The sequence below is a fragment of the Carassius auratus genome, chromosome 9 (assembly GCF_003368295.1).
Source record: "Carassius auratus strain Wakin chromosome 9, ASM336829v1, whole genome shotgun sequence".
In the NCBI taxonomy this organism is placed as follows: domain Eukaryota; kingdom Metazoa; phylum Chordata; class Actinopteri; order Cypriniformes; family Cyprinidae; genus Carassius; species Carassius auratus.
The window spans coordinates 13008057-13029419 of record NC_039251.1 but is presented as its reverse complement, the minus strand read 5'-3'; the positions used below and the strand labels follow the sequence as shown (position 1 = coordinate 13029419).

General features: G+C 36.3%; 1 protein-coding gene across 1 annotated transcript; it reads right to left on the bottom strand.

The window, feature by feature from the left end:
* Window positions 1-5113: 5113 nt before the first annotated feature.
* LOC113108411 (ras-related protein Ral-B) lies at window positions 5114-21008 on the bottom strand. Its single transcript, XM_026271532.1, has 5 exons — window positions 20854-21008; window positions 7159-7328; window positions 6812-7020; window positions 6509-6686; window positions 5114-6215 (listed from the first exon to the last, which is right to left on the bottom strand). Exons 2-5 carry the CDS (start codon window positions 7270-7272, stop codon window positions 6093-6095), a joined length of 624 nt encoding a protein of 207 aa, XP_026127317.1. The 5' UTR covers window positions 7273-7328; window positions 20854-21008; the 3' UTR covers window positions 5114-6092.
* Window positions 21009-21363: the final 355 nt, after the last annotated feature.

The window sequence follows — 21363 nt, the reverse complement described above, 5'->3', positions numbered from 1 at the left end:
AGATAGATAAAAATATTAGACAAAATATTGGCACCCTTAGAAAATATGATCAAAGAAGGCTGTGGAAAATCTGATTTTTTTTTTTTTTTTAATCACAAAAATCTAACCTTTCATTGGATAATAAGAATTTAAAATGGATGGAAATGTTATGAAATAAAAGTTTTTTTCTGTAACACACAATGGCCAAAATTAACAGCCCCATTTTATTCAATGCTTTTTGAAACCTCCATTTGCCAGTTTAACTTCTCTGAGTTTTTTCCTATAATGCTGATGAGATCAAAGACAAAAAGGACTGGACTTCTGTGGAGTGGTCCAAAGTTATGTTCTCTGATGAAAGTAAATTTTGCATTTCCTTTGTAAAACAGGGTCCCAGAGTCTGGAGGAAGAGAGGAGAGGCACCGAATCCATGTTGCTTGAGGTCCAGTGTAAAGTTTCCAAAGTCAGTGATGGTTTGGGGTGCCATGTCATCTGCTGATGTTGGTCCAATGTGTTTTCTGAGGTCAAAGGTCAACACAGCCCTATACCAGGAAGTTTGAGAGCACTTAATGCTTTCTGTTGCTAACCAAATTGCAGATTTAATTTTCCAACAAGACTTGGCACCTGCACACAGTTCCAAAGCTTCCAGTTCCGGTTTTAAGGACCGTGTTCTTAATTGGCCAGCAAACTCGTCTGACCTTAACCCCATAGAAAATCTGTGTTGTATTGGGAAGAAGATGCGATATGCCAGACCCAAGAATGCAGAAGAGCTGAAGATCACTATCAGAGCAATCTGGGCTCTCATAACACCTGAGCAGTGCCACAGACTGATCGACTCCATTCAGTGCCGCATTGCTGCAGTAATTCAGGCAAAAGGAGCCCCAACTAAGTATTGAGTCCTGTATATGCTCATACTTTTCATTGTCATACTCTTTAGTTGGCCAATATTTCTAAAAATCCTTTCTTTGTATTGGTCTTAAGTTATATTAAAATTTTCTGATATACTTAATTTGGGATTTTCCTTAGTTGTCGGTTATAATCATCAAAATATATCAGACTGTGTGTAATGAATGAATATAATATACAAGTTTCACTTTTTGAATGGAATTACTGAAATAAATCAACTTTTTGATGATATTCTAATTATATGACCAGCACCTGTAGATTGATTTAATGATAGATTGATAGAATGACAAAGAAAGATAGATAGAAAAATATACTGATAAAGTCGTGGCCTAGTGGTTGGAGAGTTTGACTCCTAATCTCGGGCAGGCAATACCACGACTTAGGTGCCTTTGAGCAAGGCACCAAACCCCCAACTGCTCGCCACAGCACAAATGGCTGCCCAGTGCTCCAGGTGTGTGTTCATGGTGTGTGTGCACTTTGGATGGGTTAAATGCAGAGCATGAATTCTGAGTATGGGTCAACATACTTGGCCGAATGTCACGTCACTTTCACTCACTAAACAGAACAACGGACATGACATAGAACAATGGACAGAAAAATGCATAGAGTGATAGAGATAATAAAAAAAACAGATTGATAGAACGACAGACAGATAAATAGACCGACAGACAGATACAGGGGATACAAAAATGATAAATAGATAGAACAATAGATAGATATGGCCATTGCATGTTTCATCAAATTTTTAGGGTGCTTCACATAACTGCATACTTTGCATAATTTCTGTCAAACAATTCAGACATCATATGCAAACAAACGACACAATCAGTGAGTGCAATTCATTCTTAGTGATTTCCCCCCTTAGACCTCCGAGTATAGCATTTATCAGCTCTATTTTAAGATGAACAATTTGCAGCTTGCAAAATAATGGCTTTAAGATTTATTTGAAGTATCGTTCGGCAAAGAAACCAGAGATGGAATATTCAGTCTAAAGATATTAGGATATTAGAGAAGGATATTGCTTTCTTTTACAAAAAAAAAATACGGCTGCAATAATGCTCAACCCAAACAGCTGAAGTTTTTTAATAAGAGTCTAATACAAACACTCAAGTGAGTGAATATTAAGAGCAGCGCTACAGATCTGCACAGCGATGGTGTGATCGTGTGTGATAGCATCAGGGAAAATGTCATGTGCCTTATTAGTGTCTACCTGCAGATAGATGAGAATCGGCGGCTGACCTCTTTGCTTTCCTGCAAATCAAATTTAGTCAGAAATCATTACAGAAAAAAAGCAATATCAATCACAGAAATATATTTTCAGAAGACAGAAGCAAGGGGAAAAAGCAGGATGCTTTTGTGCTGAATATTACGGAGGAGGAGGAAAATATGCTCTATTATCTTATTTTTAAAGGTTCGCTGGCTTTTCGGAGTCATAATAATGATATAAGTGCATAAACAGAAAAGTATAAAAATGCCCAAAGGGAGACTTCTTGAGACATTTGGTTGAAATGGAAGGTGGTCTTGAAATTCTTCTGCCTCTGAATTGTAACCACAAACACAAATGTTCCCCAAGATTGTCTTAAAATGAAACTAATATCAGTGCAGTTTTCAGATCTTACTTTTGTTGTTATGGTTGCTTTGAAAGAAAGCTCATATAAAAATCATCTCCTGTTTATTAAGGAAGTTTGATGACCTCAATCAGACCACTGCAAGGTTTAAGATTAATAATCACAGTTCAAATGGTGAATGCAAAGGACGTCTGAAAGAAGCCATTCGAACAAATCAATATCAAATATTGAATATTTTCAAACTTACCCACTTCTTCCATTATTAACAACTTTCTCACATAATTTGTCGTTCTGTAAGGGTTTGTTCTCGTTATTAATTCCACAGCACAAATAATAGGTAGCAGAGACCCCGTCTAAAGCATAATAAAAGACCAGATAGATAAATAGATAATAACATACAATCAAATTCTCCTTTACAATGTGAATTTTGCAGATGACAGTCCATAACCCTTTATTATTTTGCAACTTCTTATTCTGCCTCATCTTTGTGAATGTTTTAGCTTTACTATTTTAAATATAAAGAGAAAAACAAATGAAAAAACACTTTGAAATAAACATTTGACAGAATTAAGATTGAAGGTTATTTAATAGTTCTAATAAATATATGATTTTGGGCTGCCAGTTTAACACGTTAACTTAATTAGTCATGAAAAATAATGCAATTAAGCAAATAAATGCACTAGCTCCACCCCCAGACCTGACTGTTGACAAATATGATGCAGGGTAACAACTCCATAAATGCAGTAATGCCATAAAATTCTAGATATTGGGGCAAAAAAAAAAAAAAGCCCTTATATGAGTTTTTGTCTCGCATTTATATGAAATGATAAGCGATATACAAAACAAGTGATGTTTGCAAATGTGAAAGAGTGCAAATGTGATTTATACAACAGTATAGTCAATAAGAAGTTAATATTGTTATATTTAAAACACAATGTGTCAGTTTTAGCTGTCAAAGGAACAATGAATCAGCCATTTGAACTAATCGATTGAAGACATTTACCGCCAGCTGCTGGCAGATTTAGTTTCTTATTTAGAGTATTATTTATTTTTTCTTTTCTTTTTTGTAAGGGAAAAAAAAAAAAGGGGGGGGGGGGGACTAGGAATAGTTCACCCAAAATCATCTTTAACTATGTCATCATTTAGACCACTCAAACCTGAATGACTTTAAAGGAACAGTCGTGCTTAATCAAATCAAATATTTCTTTCTAAAAAGTTACTATTTGTAATGTCTAGAAATTACTTCATTTTACACAAAAATAGCATTAAATAATCTTTTGGGGGTATTTTCACATCCAAATGTTATTTGCAATTAATTTGAATTATTAATCGACATATGTAGTTAAATCTACTTACAGCCCTAATAAGATAATTATTTAATTGATAATGTTAAAAACCAAACATTGTGTTGCTGATGCCGCTAATGGCTTTAGAGGATGTAGAGAGAAATTCAACACATGGAAAAGCTTGGAAGGTTTCTTACTGCTAATAGCATGAGGTTGATTTCATTGCTTAATACTTTGTCTCAAAACATTTAATTACAGAAAAAAAACTGTGTATAATAAAAAAAACATAAATGTCATGTACTTGTAACAAATGGCATGCATTAGAAACCACTGATCCTGATCAATACATCCAGAAACAGCTCCATGTTGCAGCAAGCAGCACAATCTGTGTATGTTGAAACACCATCACTGCCATCAAGTGGTACACTCCGGTTTATCAGCACTACGGATCCAACAGAAGCGTCTTTGTTCATCTGCTGCTGTCAGCAAAACTGAATATTCAGGATGCAGCAATAAAAATATATACATCACACACATTTGCAAGGAAGACCGATACTACCTACTGGTGATTGAGACCCAACACTAATAGGAACAAATCAAAACTAGTTCATTTACTTATTAAAATGAAACATTATTTTAGTTTTACCTCTAAAGTAATCTGTTTAGCCTACAATACATGTGTTATAACAACAATAATAATTAAAAGTATTAATATAAATGTTATTGTTAATAATAAAATAATGTATATTAATTATATAATAATTAATATCAAATAATAATTATATGCTATAGTATATACGACTATGTATGATAACAATAACGCTAAAACAAATAATTAAATTACAAGTGTTAAATTATTTGTAATACAAAAAAATTAAAGTGCAATTGTTAATTACAAGCGATAATATACTGTTATTATTAATAATGATAGTACAATAATAACTAGATTGATAACAGAAAATCTTAATTCTAAAAAAAAAAAAAAAAAGACAAATTTATAAAACAAAAATAATATATTATGGTTATTATTATATATTAAAACAACAATGATGGAAATGTTAAACCAAAAAAATGACCTTCATTTAAATTACATAATTGTTATGATATATTATTATTAACATTTAGTTAACTGTAAATAACTAAATTAACTGTAAATAAAAAGTTACAATAGCAGTACCACAGTCTATTACCCTAAGAAAACACTGCCATTATTAAACTAATACAGGGTATGGCAAATTCTTATAACCTTTCCCTATCGCTTCAGAAGGATCTTATGAAAAACAGTTGCAGGTAATTGCTAGAAGTCTAGAAATTGGTTTCCACATTAGGTACCAACTGTTCAAATTCAATGAGTGAAAAACAAGTTAAAACAAGTGATACAAAGGAGAAAAAAACTGTTTATTTGGCAACATACTTTAAAGTTTTTCTTCTAAAAGCCAGTGGAATACTACAAAACAATTTGCAGTCTAGGTTAGATGATATTTGCATTAAAGAGCAGTTTTTAAATTACTGGTGAGACCGCAGCTCCGAGCTCAGAGTGCTAAACAAACCCTAAATAATACGTGTCTTATGTTCAGTCTGAAAATGCAGTTTTAGTCATGGTGCTTTGTTGGCACATTTTCACACAGAATACATTATTCTCATAAAACAGTGGTGGAAATGTAACAAATCCTACAAAAATATTTCAATAATACACGAAAGCATAAAGGCAGATCAGTTCACAGAGGTTAGTAACTTGTAGTTAGGCACGAGTACTTCCTGAAAAGGTATACATTTATGAACCACCAGGTGGCACTATTAGTCCATGCATCGGCACTCTGTCCTCAATACCACGTGTGCTCTTCAATAGACAGGTTAAAAACCACAGAACTACCACAAAAACACTTCTTGCTCTCTATGCATTGATGGCGTCAACAGGTGTTGAAATAAAATGGTTAGGTTTTTTTAAAATCCTAACAAAAATACTCAAAAGGCATGCAATAAAAAAAAGAAGAGATAACTTAGCCTACTATAAAGAGGATTTCTACTTAAAACTGTCAAGGAAAGATAAATTACAGAGCAATAAAATTAGTGTTGGGCGCATGTTGGCCAACTACATTTCACGAAATCCTAAAGTGCCACAGTCGTCAACCAGTAGCCATATAGTGGTCATCTTCTGTTAAAAAGTATGCATACCATTCAATCTTAGTCTAGTTATTTGAAATGAACTAAGGGAATGAAAGAATGTGATGAAAGCTCACCTTGACCAGTACAAAGCCTTACTAATCAAGTTATGATTTTAATAAAGAAAAGGGCTCTGATGGAGTTTCCCCACAGAGTTGCAAGTAGATTTGGTGAGGAAAAGTCCAAGTGTGGCTCAAAGTAAACAGCATCGCTCTTTGAAGCTCTTCTTATTCTTCTTATTTTTTCCCTTCCCGTTTTTGTCCTTATTTTCTGACATCTTTTTAGCCCGGACTTCCCTCATTAGATCAAAAAATACCTTTGGAAACACAAAGGGTTTATTATTGCACAATATGACTATTTTATATGACCGTAGGTTTTCAGTTGAACAAAACAGGAAAGTGCAACCACATTGTGATATATATATAAAAAAAAAAAAAAAAAATAAAAAAAAAATTTCTATTGTTTGCTGAACAGCCTCTCGACTCCTGTAATTTTGTGACTAGAGTACATAATGATAAAATACTTCCATCAGAAACTGCATTACACAGAAAATATCCCAAAACTGGCTTCTGCTTCATGTAATAAACTGTAGCCAGGCACAAATATTACCTTGTCCACATTGGCCCGTGTCTTGGCAGAAGTCTCGACATACTGCACACCCCATTCTTCTGCTTTTCCCCTGGCCTCGTCTACTGAAACCTGCCTCCGATCCTCAAGGTCAGACTTATTTCCAACCACAAGCAGTGGAATCTTATCCTCCTCAGCTTTAACCCGAAGGATCTGCTCCCTGTAACACACATTTAATGTTGAGTGGTCCAATTTTCCAACTATACTAGGTCACGACAGGAGATCCCATTTTCTGATTGTACTAGCTTATTCTTCAAGTAGCTAGAATGGTGCAATACCACTGACCTGAATTCTGCTGCAGCTGTGAAAGACTCGTGCTCTGTTATGGAGAACACCAACAGGAAACCCTCTCCGCTTCGGAAATAGTTGTCTCGGATGGCCGCGTAGTCTTCCTGCCCAGCTGTGTCCAAAATGTCAATCTGCACCTCTTCTCCATCCAACACCACTTTCTTCCTGTAGCTGTCGGCCTTTGTGGGCTCATAATCTTCAACAAACTGAGGAACAGAAAATAGCTATAATCACTACTGTTAAATAAACCAAGGCAATGCATCTTGAAGACTTTTCCTTTTTGACACTTTACATGGAATAAGTGAAGCCTTCTGTATCTGCCAGAGTTTGGTCTGTTGACTTACCTCATCATACATAAACTGAAGGGTAAGAGCAGACTTTCCTACGCCTCCACTGCCCACCATAATGACCTTGTGCAGGGCAAGGGAGCTCTGACCCTTACTCTTACTGGCTGCCATATCGAACTGCCTTCCTCAGGTACACCACAAGACGCCCACACACAAGCTGGAACCACCTGTGGAGAAACAAAACCATTATTTCAAGGCTGAACCTTCAACACAAGCACAGGTGTGCAGTTGAACTTTCATTTTGTATTTATGGGTCTTAAATCATACACTAAAATAAATTGGATAATGCTGGATCCAAACATTATTATTTTATTTTTTTGAACTTTATACATTCTAACAAAAGACATTCATTTGTAATGGTAATCCATTTGGCATGTTTCTTAATAAATTTCCCCTAAGTCACCACAAATAGATTCACAAAAAGAAAGAACCAGTTAGATTTATAAAATATAAAATAAAAAGGCTTATTGCTTAGCACGAAGAGGAAATTAATTATTTTGGAGGCTTCCTCTTGCCACTCATTTATTACATTTACACACACCAAAATAAAAGCAAAATTTTTTTGCCATATGGTGATACATACCACAAAAAAGGAAGACAAAAACAAGTGTCAAACATTTTTTAAATACAGTATAATGTACTTAAGAAGTACACTGGAGTACAATGTATATCATGTCATATATAATGATATACTGTATTGCATCAGAATCACATGTACTGTACATGTACATAGGGAAGTCATGGCCTAATGGTTAGAGGGTTGGACTCCCAATCGAAGGGTTGTGGGTTCTAGTCTCGGGCCGGACGGAATTGTGGGTGGGGGGAGTTCATGTACAGTTCTGTCTTCACCTTCAATACCACGACTTAGGAGCCCTTGAGCAAGGCATCGAACCCCCAACTGCTCCCCGGGCGCTGCAGCATAAATGGCTGCCCACTGCTCCGGGTGTGTGCGTGTTCACTGCTCTGTGTGTGTGCATTTCGGATGGGTTAAATGCAGAGCACAAATTCTGAGTATGGGTCACCATACTTGGCTGAATGTCACTTCATGTATGGGAAGCATATTTCTATTTGCATTATTTCCATCCTCTTCTGGGAAAACACCAGTCTATGCAAGTAAAATCTTGTTGGTGAAAAGCCCTGGAATTATTTTTAGGAGCAGAAATGGTCCTTTCCCCATTCACATCATCTAAAGCGGAGTGCACAAATTTTTTAATTTTCATATTTTTTATTTTTCAATTGATAGCCTGATTGCACTGTCAGTCGCTTTGGATAAATGCCTCTGCTAAAAGCATAATTTTAATTTTAATTTAATTTCTTCAAAAAAAGGAAAAAAAAAACATTTCTCATCCCAATCTTTTGAATAATAATAATTAAAAAAAAAAAACGATAACAGATAACAGCACTTTAAGAATATATGGGAAAATGGCAGAGTGGTAAAATATGTAACTGGTAAAATCCAAATGACAAGGCAGTGCAACACAGTGAAATACATGCACCATTTCATTGCCGTTAGAAAAAATGCCAGTTAAACAGGGTTAAACAGGGGTTGGGAGCACTAAAACGATGGCAGATATGACCTACAAATGCACACCTCTTAAGAATGGCCGGATGGAGACCAGATTCTGAAATATTAATGACGGCCCTCCTCCTCCCCCGGCTGGTGGAATTCATTAGGATTCCCTCAGTACTGTCCACATTCTGCTACACTCGTTCATCACCAAACCTCTGCGAGCAAGCGATAGTGGCCCTTCAGCAGTGTCACAAATGAGCCTCTCTACAGCCGAGGGAGAAGTGCACAAGATCAACGATGACTCTATTCCCATGCAGCACAGATTCTCTCTTTTTTAGCCGTCTAAATGGATGCCAGTTAAGAGGAGGGTCACTGATTTCATGCACAAGAGTGGATGATGCCCTCTGCTTGAGTGGAGTGGCAAGCTGACATATTTGGCCTGACCCTCTCTGATTGCAGGCCTGCTGGGGACAATCATGACACACGTCAGGAGCTCAGGCATGGATAAAGATAGTTCATATGTCACACTTCATCCACTGATAAAGCATTGAGAGGATAACCATAACAAGACAGAATGTACAAGGTAAATGATCACTTTCATCAGGTAAAGGGGTCATCAGATGCAAAATACTTTACATGTAGTTTGAATATAAATGTGTGTTGGCATTGTTTGTATTAGGGATGAGCGTTTTCCGCAAATATCACATTAGAAAATTTGAGCTCACAAAAAAACGAAAATATTCGAATATTCGTTTATTTAAATTAAGTTTAATAAGACAGACGTTATTTTTCAGCAACATTTATTGTTTCCGTCATTTTGAACAAGCTTACACACAATAAGCTTGAACATTACACATTGTGTTTTGTAGCTGAAAACCTTTGACAATGCGTGCCAACAAATAAAAGTACACATTAAAAGCAAAAAAAAAAAAGTGAACAAAGAAAAACGTAAAGCAGCCTACAGCAATTAGGCTATTGTAGAACAGCCTACACTTAACTTTGAAACTGTCATCAAATCTTTTTTTCTATTGTTTTACATGCTCTTGTTTAGAAATACGGTCATGTAAACATGATCAGGGGAAAGTCGGCTCCTTAGTCTGTTAACAATAAGGCCGGCCGTGCAGAAAAGGTGCTCTGACGGCACAGACGTTTGCGGGACTCAAAAATAACGTTGTGCTAAGCAAATAAGTTTTGTCAAGCGCTTCATGTTTTCGTTTAACCACTGAATGGGATCCTCATCTGGAGGAATACATGGCTCCAGCAAGAACTGTTCCCACTCATCTCAGCTGGACTCTCTGTAATCATCGCTGAAGAACTAGCACAGCCTTTTCCGACAAGTGGGCATTGCATCCTCTTCATCGTTGGTGAATCGGGCATCGTTTTTTTTTTTTTTTTACTTCTCTCATGTTTTCATCAAGAAACTGGAGATGTTTGTGCTGGGGGTCTAGGGCAGACATGAGAAGAGGAGTTTTCACTGCATTCTCCAAGTTCGCAGTGTTTATTCGTTGCTTGACAGATGCCGCAACAATGTTCTTGAATTCGGTCACTTTCTGTGATTCTCCACGGCATATTTGAAGTACTGTAGAAGACCGCAGTTCTTAGGGGCCATTCACATATCGCGTCTTTTGCGCACTCAAGTTCGTTATTTCCAATGTAGGCGCACGGTATGCGCGCTCATAATTGAAGCGAAGCGGTCACGATGCGCACGAGGTGCGACGTGCCCGTTTTTTTTCGAGTTAAAAACCATCTAAACTTTTCTGAACGCCGCAAGTGCACCGCATGTAATGTGACAAGAACTAAACATTCAGCTTCATCCTTTCCCGTAACAACATTGAAAGCTCAGCCAAGATGAAGGAACAGCTGATCATAGCTGTATATGGATTGCCATTTTTAAATAAATTTAGTAGCAGAGCTACTGCAAGCGATTTTAAGTGCTGCAAATCCATTTATCCTTTGCTGAAATTTCCCCGTCTTCATTGAGAGAGCACGTCATTGTTGCTTAGCAACGGCAGACGCCTCAGGAACTCTTCTGCCCGAGCGCTTTGGAAAGGAGGAGAAAGCTGCACGCTTAGCGTTTTCCACGCGTTTTTAGGTGTTTTATGTGAATGGCCCCTCATTAATTATTTTTTGCTTGCATACATCTTCAAATATGCCTTGGAGAATCACAGAAAGTGATTTTTTTGCGAAATTCGAATATCATTTATCAAATAATTAGAGCAGAACGAATATTCGAATGTTCGACTATCCGTGCACACCCCTAGTTTGTATACATCCCCCCTATAATGAAAAAAATTAACAAAGTGTGTTAATGTAACAAGCTGTTCTCAGATGCTTGGCTGTGTGATCTCACACAAACCCAGGACCCTCCCACAATAGTTGATCGACACTGAACACACTGCAATTGTTTCAACGCCGGAGCAGGGGTAGATAACATCTAAGTGTCTGAGGTGTTTTGTTGTTGGATGTAATAATGAACAATGCAGTCGTCATTTACTCCCGACATCTGAGCCGCTGAAGACGCATAGGTTTACCTTTGTTTTTGAAGGGAATGTGCCCCCCAATCTACCTAAATGTGTCCATAATCACACAAATCATTAGTGAGCCAGCATCACCTACAGAAGAAGTGAGTATAAGGGGTTTTTATGAATCTTTGCAAATCATCTTTTCTAATAATGTGCTAGTAAGCATGTTCCATGGCTAAATGTGACAGAGCTCATTAGCATTAAAGGGACATGCAACACATTAGGCACTTTTCCACTATCGGGCCAGTGCTTTAAATTAGCCAGGCAGGGATAATAGCCTTGGACATGTTGCACCAAAGCCAAAATAGTGGTGCGTTTCCATCAACGGGCCAGAAGCTCCGCTGTGCTTCATTTAAACCCACCCTTTACACGCGTCTCAGGAACAACGTCACGAAATCCCATCATTTGACCAACAAAGAAAGTTATCAGAAAGCGAATAAGAAATAAGTCACTGGAACTAATGCGATCACAAAACGAACATGATAAAAGCGGCCGTTTGTGTGCATGCTTTGTTAAATATTTAAATCCAAAAGCATCAATGTTTTACTATAATAAGTGATACACTGATCATTATGAATTAATTTATCAGGATTCAAAATTAGTCACACAGATTAGGCCCAAGGTTTTAGTCGGGTCAAAAACCCCGGGCCGTTGGCCCCCAGGAAGCACCGATGAGGCACGATCAAGCCAGAAGTGACAGTGGAAATGCGACTGGCCCTGGCATGCACTAGCACACCTGTTTTTGGCCCGACAGTGGAAACGCGGCTAATGAGTTGTGAAAAGAGCTGTTTTCGACCAGGTAAAAAGGGAGTTGTTTTACACTACCATTGAGAAATTTTAACTAATAACGCTGTAGACTTTTCATTAAGACCCTAAGGAATCATATTTATTTGTGGAAATTGGGCATTTGATGATCCCATTTTAGAAGATGTGGTATCTGGAGATGCATATAAAGAATAAAAATTTAAAAGTAGTGTGTAATACCTACTGCACTAATAGTTCACACATAGGCATACAGAAATACTAAAGATTTTTTCACATGTATTCCTTTATTTCCTTTTTTTTTTCAGATTGTAAAATTTTTTCTAAAAGGAAGTTATTGTTCCACTTAATTGTGTTTGCCACTTTAAGGGTGGTTCCTGTAACTGAACAGTCTATTTGGTTAATTTACCAGGTTCTTCCCACTAACTGATTTAATATACAGCTTTGTTAAACCCATATGGGCTTAACTTGGATTGAACTTAGTGTATTTGAAAGTTGGTATTTACAAAACCGAAGCAGACCATGAGGTTTACTTCAATATTAGGGCTGTAAGAATTTATGCCAAAATTAAAATGTCTAAATATTTTTGAAAGATTTACGCTCATTTTTTTTTTTTTTTAATCAAAACACAGTAAAACAGAACTAAAACTAAAATAAGTTTCTATATTACCACCATTTTAAAACATAATCTGGGTTAATTTCGTTGACGAATAATTCGAACATTTCCGTCAGCTAAATTTTTTTCACAGACACAAACGAGACAATGAAATAAAACTGGTTTTGGATGACAAAAACAAGACGAAATTCTATTGACATTTCCGTCAACTAATAAAACCAAGTGCAGACATATGGATAAAATTGACAATGCAAAAGAGACCTCAATTCGGTTTGCTGAGCAAACACACACACACACACACTGAAGCATATACACAGAAAGCATGTCTCACACTGCATACGAGAACTCGTGTCTTATAAACGTAGAAATACATACAAAATGATGCTGAATGGATGTTCTCTTTTGATAAGTATTCACAAAAACACAGTAGATTATGTCTTAAGTGAACGTAAACAGTAGGGAGATTATCAGACATGTATTTGTACATTGCATCAATTCATACAGTTTTAAAGGGACAGCAGCCTAATTTAGTTTCTACTGTCCGAGTCATTGATGTCAATCCACAAAAGACAGACAGAAAAATTACCCACTGCTCTTGACTGAATCACTTAAGTAGCCCAAATAAAGATTAATCTAAATTTATTTATAGAAACAAATATCCCTGTTTACATAGGCAATGTAATTTTGGAATGTATTTTTTTTATTCAACATTCATAAATATGATGAAGTAATATAAACTCCATAATCATCGGGAAGGAGGAGGCGGGAACCGGCGGACAATCAAAACAAGACTTTAATAATCAAAATAAACACAAAACAGCGCATCAGCACAAATAAAAAGCAAACACAACTAAAAGCCCAGGCCTGGTCCTCTCTCATCCTTCACTTTCGTCGCTCCAGTTTTATATCCTTCCATCTCCTCCGTGGGACTCGAGCCAGGTGGGTCGAGCAGGTGTCGCTCATCTCCAATCACTCCACCGGTCTCGCCCATTCCCACGGCCCTCGGCCCCGCCCCCGCCCCACTCGTCACATATGCGTCTATCATAAAACCTTAATATCAAACCTATTTAATGAGTTTGAAAATTTTGGAGAAATGCTTAATAAATGCATTACACTGTAACTAAACCCATTAGATTTTAGCTGAACAAATTCACTGTATGTTTAGTCTACTAAAATCTTATATTTATTTGATTAAACAATTCAGATAACTAAAACCTAAATTCAAATTTGCTCTCAAAATTAACTGTAATGAAGCTGTATTTTCAACAGTCATTACTCCAGTCTTCATGGTCACGTTCCTTCGGAAATCATTCTAATATGCTGATTTGGTGCTAGAGCAAATTTCATTTTAAAAGCAGTTGTGCTGCTTAATAGGTTTGCAGAAACTGAAACACTTTTTTTTTTTACTAACATTTAATTCTAATAAAATAACCATCCTCAAAACTGACAGACTCTTTACATAAACTTCAGTGCAAGTATTGTAGTACTAAAGGCAAACTGTCTTGCAGAAGAAATATTGAGGAATAAAAAGTTCAACCACTATAAATGAGATAAGGATGAAGTTGGATTCTGAAATGGATTCTACAAAACACACACACACACACACAATCCATATAGATCCTCTGACATGCTGTGCGAGAGGAAATATCTGACCTACAGGAAACAAGATGACTTTTTTTTCGCTAAGCTAGGCTTGTTTGGAACTTCCTGCCAGATTGATGGGGAAAACAGTGGGAAAAACTGGGCCAAAGCCGGATAGGGCTCCAAACATTCCCGCTCTCCCCTTCCAAATCATACTATTACTTCACTGCATACTTTCCCTGTGTGCTTTTATACCCACAAGACCAGTGCCAGCTGGGAACAGACAGGAGATAAGCTCTAATCGTCAACAGAGACTTGCGCCTAGAATAATGCAAAAGGAATGTACAGCAGGGAATAAAATAAAGTAGAAATAAATAACATGAGCCAGTACAGGCAGGTTATAAGCACTAATTCTGCAGGAATGCAGTGGTGAAGAATTGGTAACAATCCATTTGATTTATTCTATACACATGTGAAGGTAGAAAGCACTCTCTTCAGATCCTTCATGGTGAGTTTGAGTAAAACCATACCTCAAAATAAAACAGCTGCTCTAAAGGTAATGAATGATACATTTCAGTAAGTGCAATAGTTTAAAGGGGGGGTGAAATGCTCGTTTTCACTCAATATCCGGTTAATCTTGAGTACCTATAGAGTAGTACTGCATCCTTCATAACTCCAAAAAGTCTTTAGTTTTATTATATTTATAAGAGAAAGATAGTCTGTACCGATTTTTCCCGGAAAAACACGAGCGCCTGGAGGCGTGATGTGTGGGCGGAGCTAAAGAATCACGAGCGCCAGTAGGCTTTTGCGTTGAGAGCGTTTGGAAGCTGTGACATTACCGTGAGTAAAAAAAAAAATCATCCAAAACAAACCATGGCTAACAGTCAGATTCAGCCGTTTATTTATGATCCAGAATCAGATCCAGAGGCTGAAATTTAACAAGAGCAGCATCAGCAACGACGTCTCTATTTGGTATGTATTGAAACTGTATATATTTGCTTAGCGGTTTTGGAAAATGACTAAGTTCCACTTTATGTCGTCTTTTTTTTTTTTTTTTTTTTAAGCTGTACATGTGGAAAGTGCAGTTTGATGACAACATGGCATGTTGTTTACTTGATGTGCTTATGCGCCGATAGCTAAGTTAACAACACAGAGATATTTGAAGCAGTTTTACTCACCGCCTGCGGTTCCAACACACGATCGTGACCCTTTTTCTTTGGGATTGCATCATCCTTAAGAAATAAACGATACGCAAATCCAGCGTCAAACTGGGTCTTGTTTGTAAAACAAGCATCTTCTAAATGTAGGGAACAAACACAAACACTTGCACAACTCTGTTGATGCTCTGTAAAAATAAACTCCATCCACTGGTCCCTTAATGCGATTTTTTTTTTTTTTTTTTCGGTAATCTGTGCAGGGTTGTCTTGCCCTGGCAACCAAAAATACACTTCTTTAGTGACAATTCGGTCTCTCGCTCTGATCAGTGAATGTCTCTGCTGTGCTCTGCTATACGGGAGCGGGCGCTCTTCCGGCAGAAGTGCCTTAGGACCCATATAAGGAAATTCCGCTCCATCTAATGTCACACAGAGCCATATTCGAAAAAAAACTTTCCGAAACTTGTGACAAACCGGAAGTTGTACTCCTTCAAACGTACAACTTAATTTTTGAAACTTTGTCCATGTTTAGCATGGGAATCCAACTCGTTAACAGTGTAAAAAACTCAGTATGCATGAAATAGCATTTCATCCCCCCTTTAAGTTCATTATACCACTCACTTTGTAAAATGTAAAAACTCTGTAAAAATGCCTGCCCAACCCAGATCTTTGCCTATATATTACAGACAAAAAAAAAAAATTTGCACACTAAGGATGAAGAGTGGAAGAGAAAAAAAGAAAAAGAAAAAAGGAGATTATGAGATTCATTCATTCATTCAAACCTTTATTTAACCAGGATAAAAAAACTCCTTGAAATTAAAAATCTCTTTTACAAGAGTGTCCTGGCAAGGGGCAGCAACGTAGTTTCAAATAAATACATAGACAATAACAAGCAAGTACATTGACACACTTTCACTCATAATATTCAAACAACAATGTCATCATTTTTTATAAAAAAATAAAAATAAAAAAAAACCTGGGTCCTAAATCTATTTAAAAACAATGACAGACAGACAGAGATAAGTGACTCCTCAATGGTTAAGAACCATGTGCAGAAGGCTGTATCAACATGTTGCTTTCACAGCAACCTTGCTTACCTTTTTGTTTAAGAATCAAACCTACGTCATCCAAATGAGCACCACATGGTCTACATATTTAGGGAAGAGCCTTATCTGCTTTTTTTTTTAAATCAGTAACAGACAAAAGCAAGCCAGAAAAGTTAGCATGCTATTTTTACAAGTCTTGGCTTGCATAAATACCTGGACTCTACGGTCCTCTTTTATGGTCCCTTCTTTGATTCTACAAACAAAATTACAGAAAAACATTGTCATACTTTTTGGCATGAAAGAGCATGAATAAAAGAGCATTTTATAGCACTGCAGTGGCTCCAAAAGCTTGTGTGGACAGTTATACATTCATCAGGTATGAAATGTTTCTTTACAGAGTTATAGATGTAAAACAAAGTTCTCAAATGAGATTGCCAATACGAAATGCCAGATTTGATCAGTTATGAATAAACTACAAAAAACATGCTTAGTCTGTGCAACAAAGCAAAGGATCTGTCGTCTGAAGAGCGTGTTTCTCTCTCACACTCAAGGTGAGCATCTCTGCTGAATACTAACCATCTAGAGCTGGGACACAGAGGCTTCATTCACCCTACAATCTCTTTACACATAGCTAATGAAGAGGATTTTAATTATATGAATAAACAAGTGAAAGTAGCAATGGCATTCTCCATCTGAAAAGCAGCAAAAATGTGAACATTTATATCTTGCCCTATTTTCTTCCATATCAAATCATTTCTAACATACTGCTACCCCCAAAAGGTGGAATTGATTTCAACAGCACTGTGAAGACATTCTCCAGACCAAGTGAAATAAGTCACCTCAAGTATCTCTTTAACAGGGAGGGAAAATAATCTCTGTTAAGCAGACATCAATTTTCCATTCAAATAAATTATATATACAGATAAAACCTAATGCAACCCATCGGTGAACAGGAATCTTAGAAAGCAATGACAATTGATAAATGAATGTTATATTTGGGGTATTGTTAATGAGCAAAAGCTGAAAGGCATTCAGCTGTAACAGATTATTACTCATTTTTTAATTATGGGAAAAATGCATTACTGTTCATCCTCTAATTATAAGCATTCATATATAAAGCTTAAAGATGACATTAGCAAAGAGTTTTAAAACCACTGGCAAAGGCATGTAGCTTCATGTAGCTGATGAATAATATATTTTACCCCATCACACATCCCATAAAAGACAGAGTTCACAATGCAGACCCTTCTCTGTTTATCACATACCCAGTGATACAGACTCCACTGGGCTCTCAAGCGGTATGCAGGGCATAAGATACATTTCAAGCATTTAGGAGCACTAAAATCCAAAACCAAGAAACAAATTGAGCTAACTTCTGGCTGCACATTCCCCACTGACTAAGTCATTGACCCTCTGTAATCCAGATTACATAAGAATAATGAATTATGAAGTGGATGATGACATTTCATTGTTGGGGCATGTAGCAAATCAGCACTTCTCGCCTACAAGGAAGTGCACAGAACATACGCACGAATGGTATGAGATGGCCTGTAAGAAAAAGCAGAACTTGCCCTTAATTCAAGGGTTGCTTTTTTTTTTTTTTTTTTTCTTCAGTCAGATCACATGGTCTGGCAAAAGAGAAACAAATCTAAGGAAACTGTTGACATTCATGAACTTGGCTAGGTTGATGTGCGTTTCTTCAAAAAGTACCCTTATTCACCTCAGGGTGCAATGACTATCACAGATGAGATTTTTCCTTTTTAAGCACAGCTCTAAAACACTGAAGTGAGTTTTACACTTTGAATTAATAGTGCTATACACATTTACACAAATACACATTTTAAATTACCAATATACTATACTCAAAAAGTTTGGGGTCACTCATTTTTAATTAATGTGGTTTAGTTTTTTTTTTTAGTTTTTTTTAGTTTTTTTAATCCTGACCTGAAATTTTTAAAACAAAAGAAAAAATGTATAAATATAGCACAATTGTTTTCAAAATTAATAATAGGAAATGTTTGAGCACAAATTAGCATTTAATCAAGCACATAATCAACATTACACATTACTGTATTTTTAACAAAAATAAATTAAGCCTTGATTAGAATCTCATTTCAAAAATGTAAAAATTAAAAAAAAAAATTAAAAATATTTCCCTCAGTAATTAGATGAAATTCTACACCATCAGGGTCAGCATAGTTATATCTGGAGCATTTTATAACTGAGATATTTGGAATGTTTGCTCAATCTTCTAGAATTAAGTATAACCCTATACAGCAAAGGACGACATTGTTATAGATGGATTTTTTTTTTTTTGTATTACTGAATAAACAATAACTACCCATCATGTATGCTTATTCTACAGCTATTCTTATCTAGTCTTTCCCAACTTTGTTTGTCCTCGAAAACCTAAAAAATGAGCCTATAGTTCCCCTTCATCAACACTAAAGTAGAGATGTGCTCCATTTTGATTCATTTTGTAATATCTATTAAAGCGGCAATTTTTAAATGACACCACCTCTTTTTAAACTGACACTTGATCTTGTTGGTCAGACAGGCCACATTTTTTGCAGTTCAGGAATCAAGGGGCCATCAGAGAAACTCTATCTGAAAAAAGACCTAATGGTAAATGTATTTATAAAAGAAATCTAGATATAAAAGTCAAGTCATTTGCACAATAAAATATAAACAGCTGAGAGCTCAACATGCATGAAATGTCATCCACTTACAAGTAAACAAACAGTCATGTGTATAGATTTTAATTAGATTTTAATGAGAAGATACTGGGAAACAAAAACTCGAAATATTTGCAAAAATCTTATGAAACCCATTAAAGCACCCACTAGATGAATGCACACACCAAATCAACACTGAAACGCATCTAACTAGAAAATAGGAACTACAGAGCTAGCTAAACTTGAAGCAATGTCCAAATCATACTCATTTATAAAAATTAAAAAAAAGCAAACTAATTAAATGATAAGTTTTGGACAGGTCATTAGTGTGTTGAACTCAGAGGCTTGCTTGTTTTTACAATAAACTAGACAATTCAAATGCAAGCCACCAAAAAGAAAACCATAACCTGTTGCAGAGGCCTCATAAACCTAATAGGAAATTGTTACTGTAATGTATTGCACAGCACAATGATTTTTACATAATCTTTTGAAAATATGGTACTGTATACTATATGGTATGCACAATGTAGCTTTCCAGCAAAAATAAATAAATATAAAAAATAAATAAAAAAATCAAGGTACATTTAACCAGGTATTAAAATGCAAAAAAAAAGAGTTCAATAATATGAACAGATACTAGGTTGTTCATTAAATAGGCGTATTTCTACAATAAGATTAAAGAAAAAGAAATTATAACTGTGTTACTTCACAACACCCATGCTGAATGTGATAAGGCAGTGAGGTTACACCCAAACATCCCAGAGACAAAGAGGGGAAAAAGTGCCCACTCAATATGAAACAAAAACAAACCTAACCAAGGTACTGACAAAGCAGATTGTGCTTATGATAGCATACATGCAGGCCTGCTTTCAAGGTTAATATGCATGCTGGAGACAAGGACATCTGAATTCTTATTTCAAACTACTAAAAAAAAAAAAAAAAAAAAAAAAAAAAGAAGTAGCCTACATCTTTACAATGGGTTGTACAGGTAAAATGATTTCAAAGCTGGATTGTATTGTGTAAATATAATGGCAAACAGTTGAGATGCACAGTTATTAAAACAAATAAAAAATAGATAATAATAATAATACGTGTTGGGCCTGCATACTATAGTGCCTTCATGTGCTCCATCTTTACCAGTATGCGACTTATAATTACATATTTATTATTAGGTGAATAGAGGAAGTAAGGCACAGAAGTTCCTGAAGGAGGAGTAAACAACTCTTCCCACACAACTGACATGACGGTGGTGTACCAAAAATAAAAAGGTGTGTGTGTGTGTGTGTGTGTGTGAAGTGTTTAAAAGACACTTCGGCATGTCCCACTTTTGAAGACAGGTTGAGAAACCAAACCGAAAATAAGGTCATAGAGGCTAATATTTAATTGACCCAGTGAGGTTAATGAGCAATATTTCCTTAAGTATTAACACCTACATTTCACCCGATTTGTTGAAAAAGCTAAACAATTCAATTGAAACATGCAAAAGTGCCTGATATATCTCTGATTCATACACATCCACGCCATAAGCAGAACATCCACGTTAGGACTAAAACCTCCACATCAACCAAACGCGCAACATCCGCAGAAACGCCCGTCTCTCGTGACCAGTCGTCCGCTGGGTCAAACTAACCCTTACTGCCAAATAATTATCACGGTTGTAAGTCTCATTCACCTGACATTTTTCTCAGAGTAAAATATGCACGTAGGGGACTTGTAATAACTGCCTGTCGACCAGTAACAAAAAGCTCGAGCTGGAAGGGATCATTTTTAAATACATAAACAAACATAACAATGAATAACCAGGGACATACATAAAGACACACTACCTCTCGGAGACTTTGTCCTCCTCGGTCTCTTATGCTATCTTGAGGAACGCATTAATCGCCTGTTCCGACTCAAACACCCCGTAGTTTCTCTAAATCTGTCGTTGCTGCCATATACCCCACCCTCAGGACATGCAAATGAACCGGATATGATGTCGCTACCCGTAGACTCCGCCCTCTGGGTGAGGGATGAACGGATATGATGTCATTAACAGATCATATGTATGCTGCTGGAGATACCGTAATATGTTTATTATGACTTTAAAGCAAAAATACCGTATTCATAAGAGAAAATTTTAATCATACATATACAAGTTTGCAATCTTCATGCATGATTTACCTCAGTGGAAACATTTAGACTACAAAGTAACAGAAACAACAAAAAAATCTGTTCTACTGTATGATCGGATATATGTGCCTTAACACATAGATCTATCTATGTTTCAAACCTTTATGCCAAAAAACTCCCAGACATGAGGGACCCTTTGGCATATACTACCGCTTCCAAAAATG